The sequence below is a fragment of the Geospiza fortis genome, unplaced genomic scaffold (genome assembly GCF_000277835.1).
Source record: "Geospiza fortis unplaced genomic scaffold, GeoFor_1.0 scaffold40, whole genome shotgun sequence".
NCBI classification, from domain to species: Eukaryota; Metazoa; Chordata; class Aves; order Passeriformes; family Thraupidae; genus Geospiza; species Geospiza fortis.
In genome coordinates this window covers 12175191-12185486 of record NW_005054297.1, presented here as the reverse complement: position 1 = coordinate 12185486, position 10296 = coordinate 12175191, and the positions used below count along the sequence as shown (strand labels likewise).

The 10296-nt window shown below is 37.7% G+C and overlaps 1 protein-coding gene across 2 annotated transcripts in view; it reads right to left on the bottom strand.

The window, feature by feature from the left end:
• ATP10D (ATPase phospholipid transporting 10D (putative)) overlaps positions 1–9786 on the bottom strand; it is a 37096-nt gene extending 27310 nt beyond the window's left edge. For both annotated transcript variants that reach the window (XR_004081523.1, XM_014312107.2), the window contains exons 1-4: positions 9625–9786; positions 1795–2073; positions 833–1027; positions 6–86 (exon numbers count right to left, since the gene is read on the bottom strand). Coding sequence is in view for 1 of the 2 variants with exons in the window: in XM_014312107.2 (XP_014167582.2) it covers positions 6–86; positions 833–1027; positions 1795–2060 (542 nt within the window). In the remaining variant the exon portion in view is untranslated. The remainder of the gene's footprint in view (positions 1–5; positions 87–832; positions 1028–1794; positions 2074–9624) is intronic.
• Between the last annotated feature and the right edge of the window lie 510 nt (positions 9787–10296).

The following is a 10296-nucleotide window of genomic DNA, read 5'->3' as shown; positions in this document are numbered from 1 at the left end:
CAGGAATGATTTCATTGCGTGAAAGCCGGACAAAGTCCCCAACATTGACATTCTTCCAGCACTCATCTCTGTATTTCTTCTCTTTCCTGGTATACACAGAAGAACAATGGTTTTTTTACAAATGCATAAGCTGAAACTGAAAAAAACCTACAGGTGCTATTTGTGATGGCTACTACAACATATAAAAAGTGACATTTTCCAAAATACTTCCTTTCCCACATGGAAACAGAGCATGCAAAAAAGAAAAGAACCCCATTTATTATACTTCCTTCATCTTTGTATTTTACATCTTGGAATATCCTTTTCTCATACTGAATGAACTGTGTGATGCACCCAAGTAGAAAACCATCTTGTTCTCTCTGGGGAAATGGCATCACACTATGAATACGACATGATGCCATTAATGAGTGATGATAAACTAGCAGCCTTTCAATTTCCATTAAACTATTTTAGAAGAATTAAAAATATACCTCTCAAAACAAATGGCATGTTTAACAATGCTTAACTAATCAAAGTAACTTGGTTAATACAGTACAAATACATGCATGAACTCATTTGCCTCAAAGCAGAATATTTTTCCCAGATTTTACACTAATATGATAAGCATTTAACAAAACTGGTGATCGAGTCACAACTAGTTCCTGAGTGAATTCCTCTAAACAGCCCTGCTTGAGCAGGGGGTTAAGACTAAATTACTTCAGAGACCGTTTCCAAATTACATTATTTTATGCTTCTGTAAGTATCCAGAAGGTAAGCAAAAGAGTTATTACCAACTCTGTCATATAATAGTCACAATCAAATAATAACAATAAACCACACTCTTGTTTCTTACCTGCTGTATACTTTGGTTACTAAGTTGTTTATCTGTTTATCCATTTTGTACCTTGAGTAATCTTCCAGACCATCCTTCACTGCAATAATTGTCAGAACCCCTATCAGAGGTAGCATTGTAATTTCTTTTTGGAAAGCTTCAACTAGAGGAACCCAATTTAGGATAACCAGAAATAGGAAATATAAATTGGCAACTCTGAAACAAAGAGAAAACACAGGGTTCAACTGTGCTAGCAGGCAATGATCCTCATTTCCCCACTCCATGCTATACAGACATTTAAGTTATCAGTAATTTATCTTTTCTTCACCCACAATTTAAGGAATAACTATCCCAAACTCTGTTTTCACTATCCAGTCAATAGACTACTTAGCAACACAGCTGCTTAACATACATGACCAGGTAATGCAGAAACCAAGAATTCTGTATTTTCAAAACTGTCATCCAGGCACATGTTTTCCAGAGTGAGGCACTGATGAATTTTGCACTCTCAAATTTCCAGTTCCTTTAAACTCAATTTTATCATCTCTTAGGGAAGATGACATGTTTTAAAAAGGGAGCTGTCCTGTAACCTCCTTGTGTAGCTTGGCAAATCCGCAGTTCTCCAAGCAGAAGGAAGATGAAAAAAATTGGCAAGACAGAAAGACACGAGGGAAGCAAATAGACAATTGCAGGAAATAAGCTGAAAATCCCACTGTTGATTGGTGTGTGGCAGTGCTCCAAGAGCAAGGAACAGTTCCATAGTCCAAAGAACAGAATAAGTAGAAAGAACATAAGCTAAGGAGAAAAAGATCAGCTCAACAATGATGATACTCAAGAAACTCTGACCATATAACATGTGTCATTTTAGAAGCGATAGGTCAGCAGGAGGAATAATTTTTTTAATATATAGTAACACACACAAATGTTTAAATACAAGGATTCAGCTCCAGCAGAATTACCACAGTCAAAAAGGAGTTCCTTACCTGTGAAATTGTTCAAATAAATTCCGTGGTAAAAAATTCAACAAAGTATACCTAGTAGTCCGTATTTTGTTGTTCATGTACAGTTTTGATACTTTTTCATACTCTTCTTTAAAATGTCCCAAACAGGGTATCACTATCCTATGTTTGCCAGTAGTTTTTGATGATTGATAGCACTTGCTACTTGAATTGTTGCTGCTGCATTCTCTGCCCTCTGTTGATATCAGTCGCTGCCAGCGGTATCGGGCCCAGCGGATGGGATCTGCCATTGCACCTGCAACACTTTACAGCCCAAGGAGAGTCATCTGTCTGAAGTGTTTGAAAATACAGCAAGTTACACAACAATTATGTAACAGCTTTCAAAAAAAAGTCACAGCTACAGTTTTGAATAAGCCTACGGAAAAAAGGAATTTTTATAATAACCCCAACCCAGACTGTTAATAGGTTATGTAAGGTCAGGAACTTCTGCTTCAAAGATTGAATTGAATTTATCTGAATTTCATCAAACCTTTCAGGATTCTATAATTTGATTACTCTGTTTAAAATGCACAATATTTTTGTAATAGCAGTCCACCCACCAGTTTTTCATGCTGCAGCGTGGTGCAGAAAGGCAGAAAAGCTGCTAATTCTGCAGAGAACAGCATTTTGAAAGGAATCCTCATCTCAGACGCTGCAGTCCATGCTGATGGTTAACAAACCTTCTTAAACTCAGAAGTCAACAATCTAGTAATATGCATCTGAATACAGCCTTAGACACAAAGTGAGGACCTGCCAGTGAAAGGCACTAAGTAGCTATTATCAACCAAACTTCTTCCAGTGAATTAAAGAGGTTTGAGAACTTTTAACAACTGACAGAGGATTAATAAATTTTATGCCAATGCTTCTCCTTTATCCACCTAGCTAAGCTCCAGCATTCTACTCAGGAATTTGTTTTCCTACAGAGAGCCAAAGTTCATATAGGTATGAGTTCAAAGTACCTATATGTGTTGCTCACTTTATCAAATCACCCAATGCAGTCAGAAAAGGCCTCTTGCAGAAACCATGCTTTAGTAGAAGCTCAGAAGTGCTGCTTTTTATAACAAAGTTTTTTACAATTTGTAAGTTTTAACTAATGGTTGCTACATTTCTAGTATTACTTCTTCCATATAACAGTTCATTGTATATTTGTTTAAAATTATAAATTGCATGAGCCCAAAATCATCAGTACTTCTCGCTTTGGGTTATGTTCCTTCCATCTGGTATCTTACTACCTGCATAGATTCTAGCAAAATTTTTGAATAAAGCCTCTTTCTAAATTCCCACACAAAAGTTGCTTCCAAAAATTGCTGGATCATCCTAAAGGAAATCTCTTTACAACAGACTCTCCTGTGTGGTTATCAAACTAATCCTGACTTTGGTTTCAATCAATTCAAGCTTCTGTTCATGTGGTATCTTTCTCTTCTACTGACAAATGCCACTCTGTCCTGCTCAGATTCCTCCAAAATGTTGCTCTAGATAGTAATTTTCCAAACTATCAACTTGACTATTTTATCCAGACTATCTTCTTTACGTATCTTCCTTGATTCTTCTATTACAACGTCAGAATTCTTGACACATGAGCACAATGCCCTCACCAGGTCCTCTAAAAATTGGGTACTATTCATATCTCCACATCAACTCATTCTGTTCTGAAAAAGGAGATTCTTCAAACTTCCTAAAAAGCCAGGATGTCTGTATCATAGCTAGAAAGCTTTTCTCTAATGCTTATCCAGCCTCTTCATCTCATCAAATTAAGATGGGACATTTTTGTCCTATCACCATTAGATGTGGTAGCTATTGACTGTCATGGTGTCTTGGAAGACTGTAACTATGTACACGAAAATTGTGTTCTTTAGAAACCATGACTTGCACATGAAGGAGAGGAAAAAACTACCAAAATCTCCATATAGCATCTCCTCTCAGCATCCCCTGGCAGTACCCTGCTGTGCTTCCAAGGCCCTTCTGCAGTGCTTCCCCAGACATCATGAGGGACCAGTCTGAGGAAATGGCTTTCTTTTCTTCCTCAGTCCTAAACCTTGGGTCCCAGTAATCATCAGACTACCAAAGGCTGCAAGGGAATGCAGCTATGTCTGGGACTTCTAGGAGAAGCAAGAAAGAAGAAGTTGTGAAGATTTTTTAAAATACATGGCATCCTCTTATTTTCACAGAATGTGGCATCTTCTATCTTTGCTTCTCTAATCCTACTGCCTGGGAGACAGTTCCCAGAGGGACTGCCCTCTGCATAGAGGTTACTATCCCATTTTAGTCAGGGTCAGCCCTTCCTCCAGAAATGGGAACTCACATTTAGAGCAGCTACTTCACACCAATGAATCACATTAAATGTATGGCTACCATACAGTCTTACATACGAACACTGATTTGTACACACGTGAAAGAGATGCTTCAGTAAATTTACACTGAGCCTGAGAACAAGTTAAAGATTGAAAGGTCTTCAAAAATGTTTAGGGACTGCAGAACGTACTGCTAGTGGAGTCCACACATGACTTTCAATAAACCTAGAGCTCCCAAACCCCCAAATTAACACAGACTCATCTACAAAAGTCAGGACTGAATTAAAAAACAAAGTACTGGAAATTAAAGATTTTTAAAAGATGACTGGCTGAAGAGGTAGGTTGGGTGTTTTTCCTGCAATCACAAATTTCAGCAGTTCAGCGATTAAAAAAACCCCAAACTTCTGGATTTTGGATGGCATCCTTAAGGCTTGGCCATTTTGAAGAAATAAAAATTCTCCTTAACTGTCTCTGCTGTGACAAATCAATAATTGTAAAACAGATTTTGTACAATGGAAGGCCTTTTCAAATAAATGTTTGCTTTAACTAAAAATATGCTGGATTATCAGGGAGAGTTTTACCACAATTTCTTCTGTTAAATTTATCAGACTCCTTCAAGCTTTCATCTTCAGCATGAATCATACAGGGTGTGTCAATTAGCCACACTTGTGCCAAATAATTTGACATATCTCTACACACTGTTACAGTGTACAATGACCTAGGAGCAAACTTAAGTAAGTAAATGCCAGGAAATTTCCCAAGATACTACCAGCCAGATATCTGAGAGCAGGTTACATTTGTAGTGAAAATCATGTTTGTTTTCATAAGACCAAGCAAACAAACATCTGATACTGATGAAAAAGGAAGGAAAGAACTCTTTCTTGATTTCCCAGGGCTAATGGAAATGCAAAAGCTTAAACAGGAGATCCTGTTCATTCATCAAAAATTATATAAGCAAAACAACCGATACAGCTAAAATTCACCTTATACATTTCAAAACCTTCTAAACTCCAAGTATTTTTGGTTTACATAATCTATTATCTTTTCTAGCATTTGATACCCAGTGACCACTATTTATACAAAATAAAGCAGTTGGAAAAGCAGGGAGGAAGAGCACTGGACATTTTAATATGACAGCATGTTAAGGAATTCCTTACCACTGGATGAGGAGCTAATAGTTTAAACTGCATATGCAATGCTGCTGAAGAGCAGTCACCCCCTCACCACATACATATCCTCTCTGACTCCTAACACAGCTCCAAAACTTCTGCCCCACCCTTCCTCAGGGAAGCAGAGCTTAAAAAGGAACAGGAAACATCAGATTCAGTTATGTGCACGGCATGTTTTTGTCAGTATCTCCAATATTCTAATGTTACTATGTCTAAGAAAACTGAAGATTGTAGGGATGAGAAATAACTACAAACCCACAGCATTAGAAACATTGTATGAGAAATAACAAATAATTTCCTATGATCAGAGAGGTGAATCAGACAATTAAGACATCCTGGGGAAAAAATGTCCTCTGACTCACCTGGGATTTGACTGAGCTACTATTTTGCAAATTATTTTTTTCCAAATAATTTGCATCAGCATTTTAAAATAGCACTTTTGATGTTTCAAACTTCAGAAATCTCTTTTGCATTTCTTAACTCAATTTTGAGTAATTTTATTCTTCCTCAATAAGTTTGGTTCATAAATTATTGAACACATTTTCTGCGGTCAGTAGTTTCATCAAATTCATGTTAGACATTTCAGAGGATTAAGTCACCAAATATCAAATAAAAGCTATTTAAAACATTTTTTCTGAGAAATTAATTCCCTTAAAACATTATTTGACCCTCTTGTCATGTTATTTTTCATAGCCAAGTTTTGAGTTCCCCAGCTAATGTGAACTTGAAGTAGAAATACAAAACAGCAGATATTTCTTGAAACATTGGCAAATGATCTACAAGATGAGTTACTCTGAAGCACTATTTTCAGAAGTAATTTCTAAACAATTACTAATTTCTAAAAAATATGTTTATGTTTAAAACCCCCAGGAATAATGTTCATGCATTTGAAAACAGGAAGCCTAAATGATCACCTGCTAAGTTTTGAGGACAGCCTCACACAAGCTAGCCTGTCTTTATTTTCACCCTATACACTGTTCAAATAAACACTCTTGATCTTGCTAAATGGAAACAGCTGATATAGAGGCATTTCAGGTATGTCTTACACTCAAAAACAGAAGTTCTTGTAGTAAGCTTACTAACATAATGACAATGATGAAATGTGGAAGGGAATTACATGACACTGGATTTATTTGCTTTCTTGCTTTTTTCTACACCAATTCTTTCAGGTGCTCTGATCCTTCCCTCTTCCTATAATGCACTTTGAGATATGGAAAACTGGAGGGATGAGATATGGTTAACAGGAAATAGCTGGCTGTCATACCTTTGTTAAAGCAAGGCACAACAGCATCATTTTTACCACAGGACAGATCAACACTATACACTCTCCATCCTGTATCACAACAAAAACAGACTTTGAGACCTCTCTGCTAGTGGTAATGCTGAGAAAACCCCTACTTTTAAAGTCTGTACCCTGGAAGAAGGGCCTTGAATGATAAGGCCCCACGTAGGCATTCTCTTGTAGGTGTATTTCATGTCTACAAGTTGTTTTCTTTTCCTGTCACTTCCCTTCCACCGTCTTTTGTAAATTCTGTCAGCTTCCAATTCTGTGAAGTATCCCCTGCATATCTGCATGCAACGCTTTATTCACAGCTTTCCTGGTGGGGGATGGAGCTGACACTAAAAATTCCTTAGTTCCAGTTATATTATTGGTAGCCTTTGGCAAGTCACTGAGCAATCCCTGATCTCTCTCACACTAGATAATTTCTTAAGATCATCAGCAAAACAGATGTGTAGATAATTTAGCCTATGTTTATCCTGCTCTGGAAGTGCACCTTACTATTACGTTGTGGTCATTTGCTCACATGTCACGTGAAGTGCCTTACCATTTACCCTGGCTTCTCCTAACCACTTCCACCCTTCTGACAACATCCTTCTCTTTTGCTGTGATCTCCAAATAATTAGTCCTCATTTTTCTTTCAGAAAATTCTTTGTTAAATGCACTTGGTAAATGACCTATTTCACAAGAATGTTCCCCACCCCAGACCTTTGACACATGCATGCTCACGGTGCGTGTCTATCCTGTTGCTTCCCAGGCAGTGTGCAGTAGGCCTTCATCTGGGCTAGTTTCCAGTAGGAAGTAAAACATCAATTGTTGGCAAACAGAAATGCAATAAACAACATTTATTATCTTACCTGAAAATTTTCTACAGCATCTAAAAGGGAAGCAACTCAGACAATGAATCTTCCCCTTAGGAGGTTGTGGGTGACTAGGGAACATAAAAAACGCTATTCCTAGATGGAAGTCACACTACGCAATGGAGAAGAGTGGATCATCCCCAGTCCATACAACAGTCCCATTTAAACCTCTTAGCAAGTGTTACTGCACAGGTTCACTACACTACACTAGCACTTTCGTCACTACACTGACAGAAATATACAGGTTAAATGTTAAAAACTCCTCTTAATCACCTTATAAAACTCAGAAGGCTAGCAGAAAATGAAGACATTTCAGGGAACCAGGGCCTGAAGATTAATTTACACTCTGAAGAATGAATCTTTTCTCCTAAGGTTTGCTGCTTTCCCTGTATCATGATATTTCAAAAATTTGTCACACATTTTTAAGCCAATAGGAAATCTGTTGAGACATTCTAATATGCCAAATAGATCTGGATAAGAGACTTTTGCTGTCAATTTATGCGACAAATAGCCAAAAACCTGCAGGAATCAAAACTTCAAAATGAGAAAATTATGTGGTCATTTGAAACCATATATTCTGAGATAAATTTATAAAAGAGATGTAAGAATTCTTGAATTAAGAGTGGAAGGCAGATGTTAGTATAAACAATCAATTGCTGGGGCACTATTTCACTATGCACTCCTCCTACCTACAAAGTCTAATTTAGCATAGGCAACACTGAAACCTTGCAAGCCTTAAAAAGCCTTGAATCTTAGGAAATTTCTTGGTTATGAGTATGTTAAGCCAGCCATCAACAGCTTTTCACAAATTAAAAACAACCAGCAGGATGCATTAAAACCCAAGAAGTGCCAAGGCACACAAGGATGGATGCAAGATAATTTAATAGTAAACCTTGCAGTAATACTGGTTAACATACTACAGTGTGGGAGCAGTATAAAAAAGCAGAAAATCTCCTTCATCTTGGGAAAAGTTATTTAGGATGCTAATCAGATGTTGTATCTACAGACACAACCAAACCATACACTACCAAATTTTAGATTTAAATTTCAGATGAAATAATTCCAAAATAAAACTGAAGACTGCTGGAGAGTGATCGTCTGTGAAAATATTTTACATCCTTTTCTCCATCAGAAGAGTTCTGCTTTATGCTATGTTCTCATGTGCTACATTGGTCTCAAAACTGTAAGCCAAAACCTTGCAGTTTGAGTCTTTTTTATGATTGTCTTTCCACACAGGTATATCTTTAGCTCAGACAGCATACAGTCACCACAGATGCTTTGCTATGTGTGAAATTCACATGAATTTCACAGTAAGACTAAGGTGTGGACCATATTAAAAATTTATACGGGTGTTCATGTAATGCAGAAGAATGTGGTTTTCATCTACATTATCAGCTACCCAAAAGTTCCATGAATTCCCAGGGCATCCACTGAGGCTTTCTGGTCTAATGCTCCAGGGTTAGCGAATTTTTGACAAAACCAACTCTTGTACAGCCTCAGGAAGACAACCAAATACGCCACAGAGCGATAAAATCTGCCTGCTGCTTGGGGATATATTGACAGGAATAACCTGTGAATCCACTTTAACCACTAGAGACTTCCTGTAAGGCTTTAAAACATATTCTTGAGATGTTATTTCAAACCTGAAAGTGAGAAGTAACCTACAGCAATTGAGGGCTCAACTACAAATGTGTACCTTTAAAGTTTTTATTAATAAAAATGAAGCCAAAATATATAGAAGCCTAAAAACAAAATATGCAATGAGTTAATGCTGAAATTCTGACCCTAGTAACCCCAAAACCATCTAAGACACTAGATAATCACTGCTGTGAGCAGCTGAACTGAGTTAAAAGTTAACACTGAAAAGAATTGTGCTCACTTCTGCCTTCAACTCCTGGCTTAGTCAACTCCTTCATAACGAGTCTGGTACTTACTGAACCTGGTTCTCACTGATCTGCAAGACCTTTTACTAACTCAAAGACAATAACACCACTGGATTTTCCAATCCATTGTTGCAGCTGTGAAAGCACTCACGTTGGCACAAGCAAGATGGGACAGGAATGTCTGATTAGAGAGTATCTTTGAGTACTCATGTAGAGTACTTGGCCCCAGTTTCAGTCTAGTTTTCATTAAAAACATGTATCAGTTCTGGTTGTTGCCTTTGGCATTCAGATGATCCAGGGCAGTGGCAATTAACAAGAGAATGTAATCCTCACCTGTCAGTCCTACGTTTTGCTCCTGTAAACAGTAAGTGCCCATGCACTGACTGTAAAAATTCTGTCCCAAGGACTGGCTTCAGACCAGCTTTGGAGTCACACAGAAGAGCAAAGTGAATTCAATTCCACTCCAATCCTAGGTAAACCACCCAGTGCCCTCTCTGCTGGAAACCACCACTACTGAAAACAAGAATAATAACAATTCTGTTAACTTCTGGTGATGATATGAAAATAAGTATGTTTTTAAATAAGAGGTTTGTCAGCACTATGGTCATTGGGGAGACACAAATACCCTGTAAGTATTGCTTTGCAAGTATTAAAAAATAGTAATTTTGATATTAGAAGTACATTTTTCTTCAGTAGCTGTCTTTCTGATATGAACTTGGATTATTCTTTCCCACCTTTGTGAATACTTTCCATAATTCAGTCCAGTAACGACTGCTGTGATCCAATCCTGTGAGTGGGTGAACATGTGCACTATGCACCCCTGCGTACTCTCCTGGAGTTTCAGGAATTTCCCTGCGATTTATATGGACTGCGGTCTACTTCCCTGCTATGACTCTGTGAAGTAGCAAAAAGCTGACACCTCAGTCACCACCGCGAACTATTAAAACAAAGGCTTTTGTTTCTGGAGTCAAAGTCGAGGAGACGAACATACGAAGTGGCGGGGGG